The sequence below is a fragment of the Cannabis sativa genome, chromosome 7 (assembly GCF_029168945.1).
Source record: "Cannabis sativa cultivar Pink pepper isolate KNU-18-1 chromosome 7, ASM2916894v1, whole genome shotgun sequence".
NCBI lineage: Eukaryota > Viridiplantae > Streptophyta > Magnoliopsida > Rosales > Cannabaceae > Cannabis > Cannabis sativa.
Genome location: NC_083607.1, coordinates 46,328,777 through 46,351,829, shown reverse-complemented (window position 1 = coordinate 46,351,829; position 23,053 = coordinate 46,328,777). Strand labels below are relative to the sequence as shown.

Genomic DNA, 23,053 nt, shown 5'->3' with positions numbered 1-23,053 from the left:
GATAGAATAGCCTCGACTCTCGCCTAAACGGGACAACGCGGATTCAAATCTTGATCGAATAAAAGGTTGCTAGAATGTTGATCATTTTAGATGAGCTGAAAACTCTATTCAATGAATGATAGCTTTGACTCTCGCCTAAACGGGACACTGATATCAGTTTGTTGAAAACCTTGGAAATTATTTAGGATTGTATGTTTTAGTATTTTCACTTGTCATTCCTACTTGCTATGTGCTTCATAATTTCTGAATTGTGTATGAATTTGTATTGAACCATGTTATTTTCTGTTATTAAATTGTAGTTTAATTTCGAATCTTCATTGTTGGTCTAACTTGATTTGTTTTTCTAATGAGATAAATCCCTAATGGATTTTCACCATTAGACAAACATAATAGTGTTAGATCTCGAAAGATAAATATTGTATACGCAAGGTCTAGTTGTTCATCAATTGATGACACCTTAGACTAGTGTCTTACAATATGAAACAAGAAGATTGTATAAATAAGATTACTTTGACTCTCGCTAATCGGAGCATCGTTGGATTCTTATTTAAAACAAAATTATCCTAATTCCTCTTAGCTTATTCATTTCGAATCAGCTTAATGACATATCATTGGATGAATGGTCTATAAATCATATAAAGTCTTATTTTCTCTAAAGAAATTAGATGACGCATATGATTATATTCCCGGAATTCTATCCCTAAATGATAAAAATCCTCAATCTTAGATATCTCCTACTTGTATAGGCAAATCATAGAGTTAGATTAGTAGTGGTGGTCCAAGAAAGAATTACTAATTATACAGTTACACTTTCACAAGTGTTTAATAACCATTTTCTTTCAATGGATTCAAACTGTATGAGTTTAGTATTCTGTGACCAGAATCCACTTGCACTATTCTAAGAACTCTTTGATGTAACTAAAGTAAGTCATCAAAAGATTCAACCACATATTTTATAAATCTATGGCATTTGTATCTTGTTCATAGTGGTTTTGACAAGATCATTCTCTGCAAAGAGTTAATATGCCTATATCCACTGAAAGTAATTTCATCTCATTCGCAGATGGATGTACATTCAGGGGTGGATATGAGTTTTCGTTGTATTCTTAAAACGATCACTCTAGATTTTACCTTATGCAAAAGAAATTTGAAATGTTTGAAAAATTTCATGAATTTCTAGCAATGGTAAGTGGTTAAAGATCTTGCGAACTGATAGGGGTGGAGAAAAAGTTAGTAGATATGCAGTTCAAAGATCATTAATTTGATTTTGAATTATATCCAAACTTACCTCCCCAGAAATTCGAGTTGCATATTGATGATTAGTTACTAGTCGTTGCCTAAATCCTTCTATGGTAATATAATTTCAGAATGATGTAATGGTTGTATACTTTATGTAAATCATTACTAGATTCATGGATGACCTAACTGAAATCTTAAGAAAAGCTAGAACTGCTAACCCTGGTTTGCATGTTTGTTAGCTATTCTAAGTGATTAGGGGTGGAGCATCCCATAGTCATTAGATAAGAAAGTGTTTGTTTAAACAAATACTACTTTTCTAAGAAAATGACTAAGTCTGAAAATAAAGTAGCAAATAAAGGAGATATTTTTTTTTCTTGATTCCATAAGTGTTCTATCATCTTATTCGTTACAAGATGATCCCACTGCCTCTGTTGTCTTAACACAACTGAAGAGGTCTATACCATTTAGTTTTCTTTGACATAGTTCACGGTACCTTGTTGTAGTGGGAGAGTTTCTAGGAACTTTACCTTCTTATGACTTGGAAGACACTAGTGATTAAAATCCATTGTGAGTTTAGACAAGTAATGGATTGTCAAGATAAGAAACTAAGAAGAAAGCCAAGAGAACTATAGTTTGATCCATTCACATGGAGTAACCTAAAGTTTTCTGTTACAAGGACATGAAAGGAAATTTTCGCTAATAATTCTATTCAATGGACTTAACAAAACTTCCTTTTCCTAGTATTGTAGGTTTGAGTTTATATAAACCTATGGCTTGTGGTATACCTGGTAATTACTTACTCTAATGCAAGCAACTTACTTTAGTAAGATGCTGAAGCATTTTCTTTCCAATGACAATCTATAGAAGCTTCACAACTTCTTAGATATAGATTTGATTTATCTAAGGAAAAGTTTCAACTATTCCAGAAAAGATAAAGCCATGAAAGAATTTCTTAAATCAATAGTGAGAGGTCTCAGATATGCTTTAGTATGCCTTAGACCAGACACCTGCTGTTGAGTGGGAGTAATGAGTATGTATCAGATTAATCAAGGAGAGGAACATTGGAAGACAATCAAGTAAATCTTAAGATTAAGAAGATGAACTATATGTTAGTCAATAAGGGTGTTTGTTTAAAACTCTTAGACTACACCACATCAGATTTCAAGACTTGCCTTTATGCTAGAAAGTCTGCTGATGAGATGGTGATTACTTTGGGGGTGGAGTAGCGATTTTGGAGAAGTGTAAAAACCTATCTGAAATCTCTTGGTCTACCAGAAAGAGACTGAATGTTAAAAGTTGCAGGAAAGATACTTTTTCAGTCTAAGGAAAGTTCTATACATTTGTGGCAGTGTTCCAACTTGCCTTAACTACTAGGGTTACTTCCTGTATAACAAAAGAGTAGTTGCCCAAAAGTATAGAATCCAGTATCCCAAAAGAGTAGACATATAGAGAGGAATTTCACATTATCAAGGATTTTGTGATTAAGGAAGAGTAATGGTGGAGAAGAGGTTGGGTTTAATTCAACCTATCAGATCCTATTACGAGGAGTATACTACTATTACACTTGATTGGTAAATCAAGGTGTTAATGATTATTTGAAATGCACTTTTTGTTTTATATTAGTGCAAGTGGGAGTTTGTTGGGTTTTATGCCCTAAATAAAACTCATTTCATATAATCAGATTTACTTATTAATAAAGATCAGAAATAACATTTTTATGTTGCATGGTTCACTTAATCAATTGCTTGTCTATTTGATTTATAAATTCATCCAAACCCCTTTTCACATACTTGATCATGTTTATTGTGTTGTCAACACAGTGGAAAATAAACATGACTATGTGAATAAAGTATTCCTAGATTTATCAGAACACTGGGTTTTACTGATATGACAATCTACAACAGAGTTTACTTACATTTGGAGAAATGTTATGTTCTTTCCAGAACATAGGTTAAAGTAAAGCTCAGGTTGGATGCATGGAGTATGCATTGGAATGGACCGATATTGAACTTTGAATTAGATTTTGAAACTTACCGTAAATATCTATTCAATTCAATATCATAAGTTGATCCTAGATCACATGATCGAAATCCTGATATGGTTAGGCTCAATTTCAAGAGTATTATTCGTGTTCTTTGATTTGTTAGTTAAGCCTAATTTTTAGTCTGGGCAATACATACATTTTGGGAACACGGTAGTGCAATTGAGTGGGAGCGCTAACATAAATATGAAATCTATAGCTTCTATTTGGCAAATAGAAGTAAAGGATGATTTCCTTCGAGCTTAACCAAACGAAGATAAATGGTGGAGATCTCATTTCACTTAGGTGAAATATCATTTATACAAGGTTAAGTGTTCTAAGGATAAAATACATTGTAGGGTGTTACGGTAATTTAATCCCTGTACAGTGTAAATCATCTATATAGAGGATCATTGATCACATTAGGGTTATAACAATGGATAACTAATGACGTGTCTATATCGTGGAACATATAGAGCGTTTCTATATGACTGAGAGTGCAATTCCAAGTTCTAAGTGTGGATTCAATGAGAAATTAATAAGTTAGGGAATTTACTTGGTAAATTCGGTTCGACTTATTGGAAGCTCGGTTATATAGACCCATGGTCCCCATACTAGTTGAGGCCATACTGCTTGTAAGACTCAGTTAATTGATTTTAATTAATCAATTATAATTCTAAAAGTTAGACTATGTCTACTTTATGAATTCTCACAGTTTAAGGATGAAATCGTAAAGAAAAGGGTTTCTAGGTTTAATTATTAATTAAGAGACTTTGCATGTCTAATTAATAATTATTTTAAATGACAATATTATTTGATAATCTATTTTAGTTATTAAATAATTAGTTTTGGCATTTAAATGATTAGAATTGGAAAAGTGGCATTTTTGGAGAAATAGAAATAAAATTGAGGAAACTGCAAAATCCAAGTGAGGCCCATTTCCCTCTATGGCCGAGCACTCCCTTTGTGTTTCCCAATTATTATTTTTATTTTTTAATTGCCATGTAATTGCTAATCAAAGCCTAGCAAAAATAGAAAAGTGGTGGATCACACTAAATAAGGCAGTTGATTGATTACACAATAATTAAGGAAACTGTTTTATTTGGAAAGTTGTGCTCTCCCTTTTCCTATATAAAGCAACCTTGCTCTCTTCTCTTAAATAAATGATAAGCCACGAAATTAAGAGAGAGAAATTTCGAAATCCTTGTGAGATGAGTAGTGCCCACACACATCAAGTGGTATCTCAATCATAGTATGGAAGACTATGGAATATCTACATCAAAGAAGGAGAAAAGAAGATCCAGGTTCAGATCTTGGTGATGCTCTGCTACAGAAAGGAATCAAGGGCTAGAGATCTGAACGGAAGAAGTCATATTATTCCGCTGCACCCACTGTAAGGTTTTCTAACTTTATATGTGTTTACTTTCATTGTTTTAGAATTCATATTAGGTTGTTAATCCAACATACTTGTTAGTAAATCTAGATTCTGGTAAAATAATTTCCAACAGAATTTAGCACTAAAATTCACTAACTTATTAATTCTTCGTTGAATCCATGCATAGAACTTAGAATTGCACTCTCAGTATAATAGAATGCTCTATATGTTCCACCATATAGGCGCATCATCAGTTATCCATTGTTATAATCCTAATTTGATCAATGATCCTCTATATGATTGATCTACACTGTAAAGGGATTAGATTACCGTTACACCCTACAACGTATTTAATCCTTAAAACACTTAACCCCGTATAAATGATATTTCAGCTTATGTGAAATGAGATCTCCACCATTTATTTTCGTTTGGTCAAGCTCGAAGGAGATCATCCTTTACTTACTATTCGCCAGATAGAAGCTATAGATTCCATGTTTATGTTAGCGCTCCCACTCAATTGCATCCGTGTTCCCAAAATGTACGTATCACCCTGACCTAAAAGTAGGCTTAACTAACAAATCAAAGAACACGAATAGCCTCTTGAGATTGAGCCTAATCATAACAGGATTAAGATCATTTGATCTAGGATCAACTAGGCGATATTGACTTGAATAGATATTACGGTAAGTTTAATAAATCTAAGTCAAAGTTCAATATCGGTCCCTTCCGATGCATACTCCATGCATCCAACCTGAGCTTTACTTTAGCCAATGCTCTGGAAAGAACATAGCATTTCTCCAAATGCAAGTAAACTCTGTTGTAGATTATCATATCACTAAAACCCTATGTCTGATAAATCTAGGAAACTTTATTCACATAGTCATGTTTACTTTCCAATGTGTTGACAGCACAATAAACAGGATCAAGTATGTGAAAAGGGTTTCAGATGAATTCATACATTAAGTACATATAATCATGAAATAAATCATGTGAACCATGCAACATTAAATGTTATTTCTGATCTATATTAATAAGTAAATCTGATTATACTGAAATGAGTTTTATTTAGGGCATAAAACCCAACAAACTCCCACTTGCACTAATATAAAACAAAAAATGCGTTTCAAATAATCTTCACACCTTGATATACAAATCAAGTGTAGTAGTAGTAAACTCCTCGTAATAGGATCTGAAAGGTTGAATTAAACACAACCTTTTCTCCACCATTACTCTTCCTTAATCACAAAATCATTGAGAATGTGAAATTCCTCTCTATATGTCTACTCTCTTGGGATACTGGATTCTATACCTTTGGCAACTACTTTTGGTTAATCAGGAAGTTAACATTAGTAGCTTAGGCAATTTGGAATGGTGCCAAAGATGTATAGAACTTTTCTTAGTCTGAATAAGTAACTTTCCTGCAACTTTAACATCCAGTCTCTCTCTGGTAGACCTAGAGACTTCAAATAGGTTTTTACACTTCTCCAAAATCACTATTCCACCCCAGAGTAACCACCATCTTATCAGAAAGATTTTCTAGCACAAAGGCAAATTTCGAAATCTGATATGGTGTAGTCTAAGAGTTTTAAACACACCCTTATAGTCTAACATATAGTTCCTCTTCTTAATCTTAAGATTTACTTGATTGTCTTCCAATGTTCTTCTCCTGGATTAATCTGATACCTACTCATTACTCCCACTCAACAGCAGGTGTCTGGTCTAAGGCATACAAAAGCATATCTAAGACCTCTCACTGTTGATTTAAGAAATTCTTTCATGGCTTTACCTTTTTCTGGAATAGTTGAGACTTTTCCTTAGATAATTAAAATCTATGTCTAAGAAGTTGTGAAGCTTCTAAAGATTGCCATTAGAAAGAAAATGCTTCAGCATCTTACTAAAGTAAGTTGCTTGCATTAGAGTAAGTAATTACCAGGTTTACCACAAGCCATAGGTTTAGATAAACTCAAACCTATAATACTAGGAACAGGAAGTTTTGTTAAGTCCATTGAATGGACTTATAAACCAAAATTTCCTTTTATGTCCTTGTAATAGAAAACTTTAGGTTATTCGATGTGACTGGATTAAACCATAGTTCTTTTGGCTTTCTTCTTAGTTTCTTATCTTGACAATCCATTACTTGTTTAAACTCACAATGGATTTTAATCACTAGTGTCTCCCAAGTCATAAGAAGGTGAGTTCCTAGGAACTCTCCCACTACGACAAGGTACCGTGAATTATGTCTAAGAAAACTAAATGGTATTAACCTCTTTAGTTGTGACAAGACAACAGAGGCAGTGGGATCATCATATGTAAGATGATAGAACACTTTTGGAATCAAGAATTAAATATCTCCTTTATTTGCTACTTGTTTTTAAGACTTAGTCATTTTCTTAGAAAAGTAGTATTTGTTTGAACAAACACTTTCTTATCTATTGACAATGGGATGGTCCACCCCTAATCACTTAGAATAGCTAACAAACCATGGTTAACAGTTCTAGCTTTTCTTAAGATTTTGATTAGGTCATCGGTAATACCCTGGATTTAAGAAATGGATTAGCAAAACCCTAATTAGATAATTATGAATAATTGAGGAATTATATTATTATATAGTTCAATATATGTGAATTAATATGATTTATAACATGTTAAGACCCCGTTGGTAAGCTAGGGGCATTTTAGTAATTGTGACCCGAGAGGGGTAAAATGATGAAATTAATTTAATTACGTGCTTAATAGAACTATATTGTTATATAGTATACCTGTGTTGTCTTTTCAGGTGTGTTCTGACAGGTTGGCGGGGTATAGTCACAACCGGGTATTTCGGGCCGAACTGGGTTCGAGCTCGAAATACAATTGAATTGAATTAATTGGCATTTTAATTGATATTTGATAATCTGAAATTTAATTGGGTTTGAAATTGTGTGTTAATGCCATTTTTGCCCTTGTATGTTTAAAGTGGAAGTTATATGGCCCTAAGGGCATTTTAGTAATTTGGCTTGATGAGATAAGTGTGTGAAATGGCATTTTTGACAAAAAAAGAAAATAGAAATTCTGGTTATTCTCTCTCAAACCTGAACCTCTCTTTCTCTCTCTTACTCTCTTGTTTTTCAACTTGATTTGGTGAGAAATTGATGAGAAACTAGTTTGATTGTTGGGGAAAATTTTGTGTTAAGGCTTGGAGTTAGCTTGTGCAAGGAATTGAGGTAATTTTTATAACTTTGATGCTCTTTTGCTTGCTGAATTTTAGTTAAAAAAAAAAAAAAGCATGAATAGGTTGAAGAAGATGATATGTGCATGATTGTGAGTTCTTGTTAATTTGAGCATGTGGTACTTGAATCTTTTGGGTTTTGTGTTTGTTGAGCATGGAATGAGATTCTAGGGTATTTTCTGGGTTTGATTTCATGTTAAACTTGGTATGTTGCTGCTGGAAAATGTTCGGGGTTGAAGGATTTAAAGCTCAAGTTCATGAGCTTGAACTTTGTTGGTTTGAATGCATGATTTTGAATTGATTGTGTAATTTGAATTTTGAGAGGAGTTGTTGTTGTTGTTGTTGTTGTTGTTAGCTCTCTATTGTGATGATTTTTATCTGTAAGAAGTTAATTTTGGATATGGTATGATTGAGGTTAGAATTTATGGAAAATTTGGCATGTTTAGGCCTTAAAAATGGAGTTTTTGGGTGTTCTGAACCCAGTCGTCGCGACGGGGTTTTTGGCCGTCGCGACTGGGTTTGGCAGTGAGAAATTCTGTTTTTCTCAATTTTGTTTTGGCCATAACTTTTGACTCGGGACTCCGTTTGGGACATTCTTTATATCGTTGGAAAGCTCGTTCCGAGCTCTATTTGATCATCTGTGTTTTGAATGCCATGTTTATATTTTGTGAAAGTGAAATTGGGGATTAACCCTATTTGTGAAATCCCGGATTGTGTGACTAGGATTACCGGCACCTGATCAGGAGCACCCAGGGGTTTGGAATCTCTGTTATTGCAGGACAACAGGTAAGACAGTAGTTTGCACGTAGAGTATGCGCGGTGGCGCTTATGTTGAATATGATATATGTGAGTAATTGCAACCAGGATTAGGGTTATTACCCTAACATGAGCGGTTTAATAGCCTAGGGTTATTACCCTAGTGATATATGTTGTGTAATACTATGCCATGTCAGATATATCTATATATTGGGATTATGAATTATGCGCTTAAGGCATAATTAAACTAGACTCGGTAAGCTAGTACCTTGAGTTTAATTTTAATGCGGTCTAGGGTTATTACCCTAGAATATTGTGAATTCAGTGAAAGCATGAGTTAGGGTTAACACTCTTAGTAAATGTTATCTGAGTATATAGAAATGTATTATATGAGTGATTACATAGTGTGCAAGTTAGGGTTACTACCCTAAGATTATATATGTTGTAGTAAATATTGAACACACGCATGTATGTTAAGAGTTATGTGTATAAGACATAACTGGGTTAGACTTGGTATATATCACCAGGATAAACCACTGAAAGAACGTAATACATGGATTACGTATATACATGAATAGTGTTATGCGAGCAAGGCATAACCAGGTTAGGCTCGGTAATCAGAACCGAGGTAAGCCCTACAGAGGTCTTATTGTATATAGACGTGTGAGAGCAACACGTAGGTCTACGCCATGTAGACATAAATAGGCATGTGAGCGTAACATGCAGGTCTATAGCAAATAGACAAATAGTGCAGTGGCACTAATAATTATGTGTTACATATTGAGATTAAGGGTTATGTGTCAAGGCATAATCAAGTTGGACTCGGTAACTAGAACCGAGATGAACTATTCTAAGGCCTTATTGTAATTAGACGTGTGAGAGCAACACGTAGGTCTACGCCACGTAGATATATATAGATGTGTGAGCGCAACACATAGGCCTACGCCACGTAGACATAAATAGGCATGTGAGTGTAACATGCAGGTCTGTGACACACAGACATATATGAATGGCATTACTGTTTAAATAGCATGATGAGCATATTATATTTGTTATGATTTATACTGTCTTGCTGGGCTTGGCTCACGGGTGCTCTACTGTGCAGGAAAGGGTAAGGCATTAGCTGATGAGCCATGAGTTCTGGAGCTGGGCGAAGAATGTACATGTCCGGGCCATTTCAGACCAAGCGGGTTATGGGTCTATCAGTGTTGAACTTTTGAATTCTGTTTTGCCGCTTAGGTCGGCTAGAAAGAAAAGACTTGTAATAAGTTTGTAATTATTTTTGGGATCCCAACTATTTTGAAAGTTTAAATATATTACAAGTTTATTTTCATTCTGTTTAATATAAAAGTTTAAATTCTACGCTATTTTGGTTAGTAATCCCGATTAGGGGATTAGGGTTTCACAAGTATTTTTGGGTAGCGTGCCTAATTATTTTAGGGCGTTACATCATCCATGAGTCTAGTAATGATTTACATTAAGTATACAACCATTACATCATTCTGAAATTGTATTACCATAGAAGGACTTAGGCAACGACTAGTAACTAATCATCAATATGCAAATCGAAATTTCTAGGGAGGTAAGTTTGGATATAATTCAAAAATCAATTTAATGATCTTTGAACTGCATATCAACTAACTATTTCTCCACCCTTATCAGTTCGCAAGATCTTTAACCACTTACCTTAATGGTTTTAACCATTGCTAGAAATTAATGAAATTTTTCAAACATTTCAAATTTCTTGCTAAAAGGTATAATCTTGAGTTATCGTTTTAAGAATACAACGAAAAACTCATATCCACCCCTGAATGTACATCCATCTGCGAATGAGATGAACTACTTTCAGTGGATATAGGCATATTAACTCTTGGCAGAGATTGATCTTTTCAAATCTACTATGAACAAGATACAAATGCCATAGATTAAAAAAAATGTGGTTGTGTCGTTTTGATGACTTAGGTATAGTTACATCAAAGAGTTCTTAGAATACTGCAAGTGGATCCTGGTCACAGAATACCTAACTCATATTCCATACAGTTTTAATCCATTAATAGAAGATGGATATTAAACATTTGAAAGTGTAACTGTATTGTACTCTGGAATTAGAAATATAAGAAAATTTCTGTTTGGATTCTAAAATTAAAGTCAAAGACTTAATTTATACCAAATAAAATGAGTAATTCTATCTTGGACCACCACTACTAATTTAACTCTAAGTCTGATTTGCCAATACAAGTAGGAGATTTCTAAGATTGAGGTTTATATCAATTGGGAATAGAATTTTGGGATTATAATCATATGCTTCATTTAATTTCTTAAGAGAAAATATAGAATGACATGAAATGATTTATAAACCATTCATCCAATGATATGTTTTGAAGCTAATTCGAAATGAATAAGCTAAGAGGAATTAGGATAATTTCGTTTATAAATAAGAATCCAACGATGCTTCGATTAGCGAATGCCAAAGTAATCTTATTTATACAATCTTCTTGTTTCATATCGTAAAAATACTAGTCGAAGGTGTCATCAATTGATGAACAGCTAGATGTCGCATATACAATATTTATCTTTTGAGATCTAACACTATTATGTATGTCTAATGGTGAAAATCTACTAGGGATTTATCTCATTAGATAAACAAGCCAAGTTAGACCAACAATGAAGATTCGAAATTAAACTACAACTTAATAACAGAAAATAACATGATTCAATATAAATTCATACACAATTCAAAAATTATAAACATATAGCAAGTAGGAATGACAAGTGAAAATACTAAAACTTACAATCCTAAATAATTTCCAAGATTTTCAACAAACTGATATCAGTATCCCGTTTAGGCGAGAGTCAAAGCTACCATTCATTGAATAGAGTTGTCAGCTCGTCTAAAATGTTAAACATTCTAGCAACCTTTTATTCGATCAAGATTGGAATTCAGCGTTGTCCCGTTTGGGCGAGAGTCAAGGCAATTCTATCTTATGAGCTTCCACCATTGTTTCATAATTTGAAAGTCAAGTATGGTCGCCACCATTAGGGTGATCCATACCATACAAAACACTTACAAACTACTTATCATTCGAGATTAAACGGTGCGAAATCGCTAATGAACGTTCCTCCATTAGGGAGGATTACTCACTAAAACAAATGCGGTGTAAAACCCACAATGGAGATCGAATATCTTAATAATTAAGCTCATTATTTAAAGAGAGTTGTATTTTCTTTGATTCTCTTTATTTAATCTATTTATTTTAAATATATATTTATTAAAATTTCAAATTTAGAATGAAAAATTCTAAATATAAATTTTAATTTAATATCTATAAATTTTACTTAGATGGATATGAAAATAACATGAATTATTTCCATCTTAGTAATAATTTCCAATAAATATTTAGAAAAATATTCAATTTAAGTTGTTACAAAATTAATTTAAATTAATTTACAACTCAAATTTAATTTTCTATAAATATATATTGCATTTCGAAAAATTAAAGTATTCAAGGACACAATTTTTGAAAATGCATGTTAAAATAAAAAATTAATCCTTGAAAAATTATTCTAATTTAATGTTGGCCAAAAATTAATTAATAAAATTAATTTACAACAAAAAATATAATTTTCCTATTTAATTAAATATATAAGAAAATTTCAAATATTTAAGTATGATGATGAAAATCAACTTAAATATTAATTTTCTATTTAGTTAAATACACTAGAAAAATACTTCAAGAAAAAATATCATCTATCTAGATTTTCCTTTGACTAATTAATTCAATTTTAATAATATACTTTAATTCAATTTATTTTTAATTAATCATTAAATGAAAAAATCATTGATTTAAGTAGGTCCAAAATTAAAATAAATAATTTACAACTTTAATCTATTTTTCAAATAAAATTTGAAATTCCAGCATTTAAGAAATGCAATTTCGAAATTTGATTAATAAAATAAAGAAAAAATATATTTTGAAAATTATTTAAATATATTTAAGTATCATGATGAAAATCAACTTAGATATTTAATTTTCAAATTAATTAAATGTATTAAATTCAAGAAATAAATAATTAAGTGTAGAGAAGGCTTAATTATTAATCTCTAGTTTAATACTAGGAAAAATATACTTAAAATAAATTGTACCAAAATTAATTATTTAAATAATTAATTTCACAATGTATAATATTTTCCTATTTAATATTAGAAATAATAAGTAGTCTAGAAATAACTATGTAGAAAATATCTTATTTGACTAAGTATCTTTTCCACAAAATTTGAAACTATTGTAAGAGGTTTGGAAATACCTTGGTAAAAATTTCCCAGTTTTAAGGGTTAGTCAAGCCCGTTAACTTGGCTCGATATTGGAACTCAAAGCTAGGTCCATAGCTTTGAAGTCCAAGAATGTAGGTGGCTTAGTTCTACCAAACCTTGTAAAAATTGAGATTTTGCAAATTCTAACTCTTAAACTCTTTACTTTACAAGTTTGATTATTTGCTATAATATATTGCTTGCCATATCACTTGCATTTATTTGATTAAGTGTTTAATTGCTTAATTTTGTGTTAAATGTTTTTTTTTATCGAAATTAGTTTAAATTTCTAATTCACCCCCTCTTGAAAACATATCTTGGGCTAACAAGATTTGAACGTCTGAAATGCAAAAATGACGAAATGAATTGTTACATTCAATTTTTATACCCTGTTATTGATCACCGTTACATCGAAAGAAATCTAATCTAATGGATGGGAACATTGCAAATGAGAATAGTCATAGCATTTAATGCTAATGATGTGCCTTAAAGTTCTGAACCGCTAAAAACCCAAAGCATGCAATTTCTCAAAAATGGGTTAATACGATTATACCGTTGAAATCAGTTAAAAAGTTCTTTTTAATTAAATATTACTTTTTAGGGGGCAATTGTTATACCAAAAATTCAGCTATACTCCAAAAACTGACACATGTTCTACAGAAGGAATATGAATCAACTCTAATGGTATAACAATGTTATATCAATAAATGTAGATAAAAATAACTTGTTACAATTAAATAAATGTTTGATAGATAATATTCAAACTCGTTGACTATGAAGTCTTAAGCGAGACAAGGATAGTAACTATTAAACTGAGATTGACGAGACACATGTTTGCCTTAAAATATACAAACATGAAGGTGATATTCAACCACCCGAGCAGATAAATATAATAGCATACAATAGCCTCGCGTTACACATAGCAAGACGATCACCTCGCAATACTGATTCGAATGAAGAAATGCGACGAGGTGAGCTATCTCCCAACACTTAGCATTTTTTCCTATTAAGATGGACAAGAAAGATAACTTATATCCAGTGAGATGCAAGTTTCCAAGTCAGCAATAACAGTCTAACGGATAAAAATAAAGAGCGATTAGGTAGTTGTTAGATATTATCCCACATGTGATTAAATGAAACGTGGAAATTATCCACATTTCATGAAGGGTTATATTTGAATCAATCCCAAAAAGAGTAACTTCCTACCTATATTCATATAAATAGGGATAGAATCTATGGGAAAAGGGGGATGGTAAATTTGAGAGAAAAGATTACTTATTCAAAAATTTAACGTTGTATTTAGTACTCAAGAATATCCTTAATAATAAGGACTCTTCGAGTATGTAGATTTTAACTATAAAACCACGTAAAAATATCTGGTGTTTATTAATTATATATTTATTTTTGTAGTGTATTTATTGCTAAAAGCTATTAATTTTACTTAACAAGAATATGCGTTAACACTAATCTTTTCTTTACTATTAGTTTAAAGATATCTCTTTACTTAAATGACTATAAAAAATCCAAAAATTAAATATGTTAATTAAAACATCTAAATGTATAAATTTAAATTTGATTAGATACAATCGTATTTATTTTCTAATTATTAATTAATAGATTTTATTTTGTACATTTTCTTTTTAAAAAAACATAAAAGCTACAAATTTACTGTGTATAAAAGTAAGTAATTAACTTATTGTTTAATTTTTTGGGTACAAACCTGCTGGGAAAGATCATGATTACAAATGAGATATGACAATAATTTTGAATGTAGTCTATAAGTGAGATATAATCGTCATGGCAATAATTTTGAAATCACATGATGTGTTTTCTATGAATTTATCAATTGTTATATTTTTTGTTTTGAATCTTAAGACCTTTTTATTTAATATGCTTTTAAAAAAAAATTAACACTTTTAATGTGATCAATCTTATAGTTAGATTTTCATTTTTAATTCACTCCAATGTTAAGTTTATAATATTTCGGTCTCGAATTATTATTTGGACATTATTGAAAATTTCTAGAAATTATTTTTCTATTCTATTTATTTTTCTTATTTTCTATTCTATTTTAATAATTTATACTTACAAGTTATTTGAGTTTAAAGTTTTCACAATATTTTTTTAAAACTTTTAAAATCACATGATGAGTTTTTTTTTTTTTTTTTTTTTTTTTTTTTTTTTTTTATAAATTTATCAATTGTCTTACTTTTTATATTTATATTTTGTGTGACAATTCGGTTCTAGTTACTATTGGGTTTTGTGCCCTAAATAAAATCTATTTAAATATAATTAGATTTACTAATTATTAAAGATTAGAAACCGCTTCTATGTTGCATGGTTCACATAATTTATTTCATGATTATGTTTAATGTATAAATTCTATTAAGTCCAGAACATATATAAATATGTATATATTTGTTCATGATTATAGTGTCGTCAACACAGTAGAATATAGTCATGACTATATGTTCAAAAGTTTAATTCCCATGATTCGTCGGTTCACTGGATTTAAACTGACGTGATAATCAGTGATAAGGTATACTTAAACCTTGGATAAGTGTTATGTCCTTTCCAGGGCATTGGCAAAGTTTAGCAGTATCGGATGTATGGATTATAAATTGGAAGAGACCGATATTGATCTTGGATAAGATATCATAAACTTACCGTTATATCTTTCTAAGTCAATATCAATGGTTGATCTTAGGTCTATTGATCTTAATCATGATATGGTTAGGTTCAGCTTAGTTGTATTATTTATGTTCTTAGAGGTGTTTGTGGAAGCTAACTAATAGTTTTGGCAAATATTTACATCTTGGGAACATGGTAGTTTAATTGAGTGGAAGCGTTGATCATAGATATGGAATCTATAGCTTCTATAAGTATTTAGAAGTGAAACGATAATTTCCTTTGAGCTTGGCTTGATAGAGATCTCATTTCAGTAATTATATTAGTTTACTGAAATATTATGTATAGGTAGCTAAGTGTTTTAAGGATAAAATATATTGAAGGATAGAACGGTAAATTTGTCCCTATTCAGTGTAGATCATCTATGGAGAATCTTTGACTATTAGAATTGTAATAATGGATAATCATAACGTATCTATATCGTGGTACATATAGAGCGTTCTATATAATTGAGAATGCTATTCAATTCTAAATCTATAGTGGCGCAAGGCGGAATTAATAAGTTAGAGAATTTACTTGGTGAATTCTAGATCTACTTATTGAAAGCTCGGTTATATAGGCCCATGGTCCCCTCACTAGTTGAGATAATACTACTTGTAGACTCAGTCAATTGATTTTAATTAATCAATTATAATTCTAAAACTAGACTATGTCTTATTTATGAATTTTCACTAAGCAATGGCTTAATTGTAAAGAAAAGAGTTTTTGTGGTCAATTTGTTAATTATGAGACTTTGTATGGTCTAATTAAATGACAATTTTATTTAGTAATTAATTATAATTTTTAAATCAATAGTTTTTGCATTTATATGATTGAATTGGAAAATACGGTTTTATTGAATAAAGAATAAGTGGTTGAAATAAAGTGGCAAAATTGTAACTAGAAAGTGGTCCTATTGAGTGTACTGCCATAAAGTGTTTTTGCCAAATATTTTATTCTTTTTTAATCCAAATAATTCAATCCTAAGCCCTAGTTGAAACACTATAAAATGAACATGATGCTCTCATCTCATCCTCTTGTCAACTTGACTATTCAACCAACCTAGATGAGAGAATTCCTTCCTTAGTTGTAATAACCGCTAGTTCAGAAAGGGTATTTTTGTAATTTTTTAGCGGAGAGTATTTTTATTATTTTACATATTTATGGGTTTAAATATGTATGAGATTTTTATGATGATATAATATTTGATATTACTGGCATGTGCATAATGCCTACTAAATATATATATGTAGCTATTATTATATGGGTGTGTGAATTGTTTGATTTTGGTACATATTATTATTAGTGTGGGAATAATAATAATGATGAATGTTAACTTATAATAATATTGGGATTATTATTTTGGTCTAATAATATGGGTAAATATTATTATAGTGTTAAAGGGTATATTTAACATTATTATTATTATTATTATTATTATTATTATTATTATTATTATTATTATTATTATTATTAATATTATCATTAACGTTTGAAGTTGTTGTTGTACGTATATACATACGAAACTAAAGATGTTGTTGTTGTACATATATACGCACGAACCGAACGGCTATTTTTGTGGAATAAGAATCGCTCCACTTCGGTTCAAAGCCATCTCTTTGCTTGGGTTTAAACACGATAGAAATTAGGTTTTGAGCTCTATTTTTCCACACCCAAAATAGAGAACGAACGAGAGAGAGTGAACATATACGGCGTATACGATACCAAAAAATTTCGTTTCTTCAAGCGGACAGCAACCTGGGTGAACGTGGGGTTTGGGATCACTTATATACGACCTAAGGAACCTTTTTAACGTGGTATAAGGGGCGGAGATTCTCGTTTCGAGATTCGCCATTTTTGAAGCTTCAAAGGTGCGACTTGGAAACAGACTCGAATTCGAACATGTTTAAACTTGTTCTTGGGTCAAGGGAGGTTATATATGAGTGCATGGGACCCTAAGGATTGTTTTTGACGTAAGAAAACGAAGCTTTAACGTCCAAAACGAAAAACAAACATTTTGACTCCATTAAAGACGGTACAACGCCAACGAAGAAGATGACCCCGATCTGCCTTCTCGGACCACTTTTCTTGATTGTTTTGAGGTCCTGAGCACTGAGGAGAGCTTCCCCAATCCAAAGGACGCTTCAAGAGCAATCGAAGACAAAGTTACACTTTACCAGCGACGAAACCGACGAGAACGCCGGCGACCACGTTCTGACCGTTTCTGAGGTGTTTTTCTTAGATATTTTTGTATATTTTGATTCCGTATTTTATTCTAAGGTGCTTGGTGAAGTTTCATAATTTTTTGAATTTATTTGGAATTATTGTGAATTATTTAGTATAATTCATAGATTAATAATGAAAAATACTTAGGTACTCAGAAAAAACCTAGATTTATTTTATATGATGGGCTATGGTATATACACTGTTATAAAATTGGTTGATTGAATTTTCAGGCGATTATGTATTTTTCATGAATTATTGATGTTGTTTCTTATTTTAATTATGAAAAATACCTAGGTTGCTTAGAAAATTCGAAGAAAATTATTTCTGACTTAGTACAAAATATAAACTGTGTTAGAAGAGTTAGATTCAGTTTTTAATCAATTTTGGTATTTTTCATGAATTTACTTAATTAATGCTTAAGTTAATTATGAAAAATAGATAAGTGTTGTTAAAATAGTAAAATACATTTTTGTAATACCATTTACTACCTATGATATCAAAAGGAATAGGTTTTATTATTTATTAGTTGCTGTAGGTATTGATTATAATTATTGGTGATTAATTAACTATTCATTTGGGTTTTAATGAGAATAAATAGTATTTTAGTAAATTTTACTTAAAAAGGTGTTGTATGAATTCATGTTTTGCATTAAGAATGTTTGTTTGAGTGCATGCAATATGTTTGTGTGAATCAAAATAATAAATGCTTATGTATGGTGTGTCATGCAACTGAAATGGACCTATGTGTTACGTATTTTTACGTAAGTTTCTATATGGGTTTAGAGATTCATACTTGAATGTATTTTGAGTGTATTGTTGTGTTAATGAATGTTTAGGATCTTATTCTCAACAAGGAAATTCGTTGAGGTGCTCGAGGTAGCAAGTGTGGTCTTAGCAACTGAGGTAAAAAGAGTGGACATCTGTGCACAGGGTGTATGTTATGCATACAACTTGGGTTGGTTTGTTATTTAATTCGATTGTGTTGTGATTTCCTTATATTTTGTGAGCATCGTTAGCATGAGAATAATATTAGGGTCTTGCTGCTTGTGTGAGCATAACACCTACAGGTTATAACTTTATCATGGGTGAATACAACTTATGGTAATTAATTGCCCTGTTGGATGCCAAGTGTGAGAATAACGCAAGGCAGGGCAGGTTACCTCATGTCTGATCAACATGAGTGTATAGTTGATTATCGTATGTGAGTATAATGTGCGATATGAGACTTGATTTGTCCATGTGAGAACAACATGCGTTGTGGATATATTTATGGAATGTGAATTACTGTTGATTAATATTAAAGAGTAACTTATGTCAAATAACTAGTTACGAGGGTTATGTCCTACATAGCTCTTCTTACTGGGCGTTAGCTCACGGGTACTCTATGTGCAGGTAAGGGTAAGGCTAAGCAGTGAGATTGAAGAGCTCGAGGCGTGGACTGCATGTTAGGGGGCTGGCACAGTATTTTGCTTTTAATGTTTTTAATTGCTAAACATTTTGGAACTATTATTTCGACTTAACTAGTTCTTATTTAAGTTTACAGTACTAAAAGTATTTTGTTTTAAACAATGAGATCTGATGCTTGGATATTTTTCAATAAAGAAGTATTTGATTGTCTTTATCGTATTAAATTGTTTTATACAGACTATCCTATGTGACATCTCAGAAATCGGGGTGTTACAATACGGTATCAGAGCAATACGGTCCTAAAGAATGTGGTTAGCCCTAACATGTAAAGTTCACCGCCATGAGACGAGCTCGACTCACTATACTGTAATTGGTTATTACTTATAATTAAGGTGCCTTTAATTTCTGCATGCGGGAGTGTAAAATTCTTTTCATGTAAAATTGATAATCAAAATGATCTTGATGTGTTTTGTTTTGTGTGGTTCAGGAGTTTAGAAATGCCTCCTAGAAGGTCAGTTAGATTGGGTCGAGGTCGAGGTCGAGGCCGTGGCTAAGGCCAAGGCCGAGATAGAGGCCAAGATGATGGAGGGATCAATGAACCACCTCAAGCACCACAGGGATGGGAAGAGCGCATTGCCACACTGGAAGGAATCATTCATAGGCAGGATGAAGAACTTCGTCAGCTGAGACGTCAACCAGAGCCGCCAGTCCAAATAAGGCAGGATGCAGAAAATAGAGACCCGCCAGCTGCAGTGGTATATCCTGCTACAGAGGCTAGACATGAGTTGTTAGCAGAGAGATTTCGAAATCAACACCGACCTGAGTTTGAGGGAGGCATAGACCCGGTAGGGGCTGAGGAGTGGATAAGTCGCATAGAAAGCATTTTGCAGATGCTAAGGGTCGATGGGAATGACCGAGTGAAATGTGCATCTTACATGTTGAGGAAAGATGCTCGTATCTGGTGGGAGGTGGTGGAACAAACAAAGGATGTAGATACCATGAACTGGGATGATTTGAAAAGGGTCTTTAATGAGAAGTATTATAACTCAGCAGTTCTAGCAGCAAAGGTCGATGAATTTACTGGATTAGTCCAAGGGAGTCTTACTGTGACTGAGTATGCACAAAAATTTGATAGATTGGTGAAATTCGCTCTAGATCTGGTACCTACTAATAGAGTGCGAGCGCATCGATTTGTGGAAGGCCTGAAACCAATGGTTGCTCGAGATGTGAAAATTGTGTCAAGGGGTCAATTCAGTTATGCTCAAGTTGTCGAAATGGCTCTTACAGCTGAGCGGAGTGAAAACAAAATTTGGAAGGAAAATGCTGCCAGGAGAGAATCTAAGAAAGGTGAAGCCAATTCTAATGACCACAAGAAACGGGGACAGGACCAGTCCGGGCAGCCAAGTCAAGACAAGAGGTACAAAACTGATAACGACCAACGATTTAATGGCAGCAGTGGGCGAAACATTCCAGAATGCACTAAATGTACCAAACGTCATCTCGACGAGTGTCGCGCAAAAGCATGCTACAAATGTGGAAAAGAAGGACACATCAAACGCAATTGTCTACTGTGTGGACAGACTGGGAACAAAACATAACCCAAGATAGATGACAAGTATGTTCTAGCCAGAGTTTTTGCCATCACTCAAGCAGAAGCTGAGGCCAGTCCTTCGGTTTTATCAGGTCAGATTCCTATGGCCAGCACCACTTGTAAAGTTTTGTTTGATTTTGGTGCAACTCATTCCTTTATTGCTAGCACAATTGTTAATCATATAAATGCACCGAGTGAATTATTTACTGTGGGGTTTGGGACCATGTTACCATCTGGGGAGGTTGTAATCTCTAGAAATTGGCTTAGGGGTATACCTGTCAGGATAGATGGTAGAGAATTATTTGTAGACCTGATTGTATTAGATTTATTTGATTTTGATGTAATCTTGGGCATGGATTTTCTTACCAAATATGGAGCATCAATTGACTGCAAGCAAAAGAAAGTTGTTTTCACACTAGAAGATGGAGAGACATTCGAGTTCAGGGGGGTAGGAAAGAAACCCCGCACCCCTATTATTTCGGCAATGAAGGTTGGGCAACTATTGCAGCGTGGGTGCTTAGGGTATCTAGTTAATGTGGTTGATGAAACTAAGAAAATTGAAAGAAAGTCGGAGGAAACACGGGTAGTTGCTGAGTTTCTTGATGTATTTCCAGAGGAGTTACTCGGGTTACCACCACACAGAGAAATCAAATTTGTGATAGAATTAGTGCCCAGGACGGCACCTGTTTCCCGCGCACCATATAGAATGGCACCATCTGAATTGAAAGAACTCAAAATGCAGTTGGAAGAATTGCTTAAGTTAGGGTTTATCAGACCTAGCTACTCTCTGTGGGGCGCACCAGTTCTATTTGTTAAAAAGAAAGACGGTACTATGAGAATGTGCATAGATTACCGAGAACTGAACAAGGTGACTATAAAGAATCGTTACCCATTATCGAGGATTGACGACTTGTTTGACCAGCTTCAAGGGAAAAAGGTGTTTTCTAAGATTGATCTTCGTTCAGGATACCATTAGCTAAGAATAAAAAATGAAGACATACCAAAGACAGCCTTCAGAACGAGATACGGGCATTATGAGTTCATGGTGATGTCATTTGGACTTAAAAATGCCCCGGCAGCTTTTATGGACCTCATGAACCGAATCTTCAAAGAATATCTGGATCAATTTGTCATTATATTCATAGATGATATATTGATTTATTCTAAGACAGAGGAGGAACATGAGGAGCACTTACGCTTGACCTTGCAGCGATTGAGAGAACATCAATTGTATGCCAAGTACAAAAAATGTGAGTTCTGGTTGTCCGAGGTTGCATTTTTGGGCCACATTGTCACTAACGAGGGAATAAAAGTAGATCTTGCCAAGGTTGCTGCAGTGAAAGAATGGCCTAGACCAAAGACCGCCTCAGAGGTTCGAAGCTTTTTGGGTTTAGCAGGCTATTATAGAAGGTTTGTTGAGGGGTTCTCAAAAATAGCAACACCCTTAACAGAATTAACTAGGAAGAATCCAAAATTTTCCTGGTCAGACAAGTGTGAGCAAAGCTTCCAAGAGTTGAAGAGTAGACTTACTTCGGCACCAATCCTTAGTTTACCAACAGAAGAGGGACAATTTGCGGTATATTGTGATGCATCTAAACAAGGGTTGGGTTGTGTTCTAATGCAAGAAGGGAAGGTAATTGCTTACGCTTCAAGGCAATTAAAAGAATACGAACAAAGATACCCGACACATGACCTAGAATTAGCCGCAGTGGTTTTTGCACTAAAAATTTGGCGTCATTATCTCTATGGAGTGAAATGTGAAATCTACACCAATCATAAGAGTTTAAAGTACTTTTTCACCCAGAGGGAGTTAAACATGAGGCAGAGGAGGTGGTTGGAGCTAGTCAAAGACTACGACTGCGAGATAATGTACCATCCTGGTAAAGCCAATGTGGTAGCGGATGCACTCAGCCGTAAAGGTCCCGGACTAGTTTCCACTTTACAAAGAGTATCAAGGGAATTAGTAGAAGACATGGAATGAGCTGGTCTAGAGTTTATCACAGGGCAACTTGCAAAGGTCACACTTCAATCAACTTTGTTAGAAAGAATTAAGGAGAGGCAGATGACAAATCAAAAGCTCATTGAACTAAAGCAAGAAATTTTGAATAGTAACACCAAAGATTATGAAATATCAGACACGGGATTAATTCGGTTCAAGGGACGAATTTATGTGCCAGATAATGATGAGCTCAAGAAGGGGATATTGGAAGAAGCTCATACTACACCTTATTCAGTTCACCCCAGGACCACTAAAA

The 23,053-nt window shown here is 33.0% G+C and overlaps 1 protein-coding gene and 1 long non-coding RNA gene across 2 annotated transcripts; both read left to right on the top strand.

Moving 5' to 3' along the window:
• The first annotated feature begins 7,441 nt into the window (after window positions 1-7,441).
• On the top strand, window positions 7,442-9,931 carry LOC133029221 (uncharacterized). Its single transcript, XR_009683373.1, has 3 exons — window positions 7,442-7,837; window positions 8,566-8,628; window positions 9,704-9,931. It is a non-coding gene; the product is annotated as an uncharacterized LOC133029221 (long non-coding RNA).
• A 9,773-nt stretch (window positions 9,932-19,704) lies between these two features.
• Window positions 19,705-20,805, top strand: LOC133039733 (uncharacterized). The gene is made up of 2 exons (XM_061118664.1): window positions 19,705-19,718; window positions 19,869-20,805. Exons 1-2 carry the CDS (start codon window positions 19,705-19,707, stop codon window positions 20,803-20,805), a joined length of 951 nt encoding a protein of 316 aa, XP_060974647.1.
• The last annotated feature ends 2,248 nt before the right edge of the window (window positions 20,806-23,053 follow it).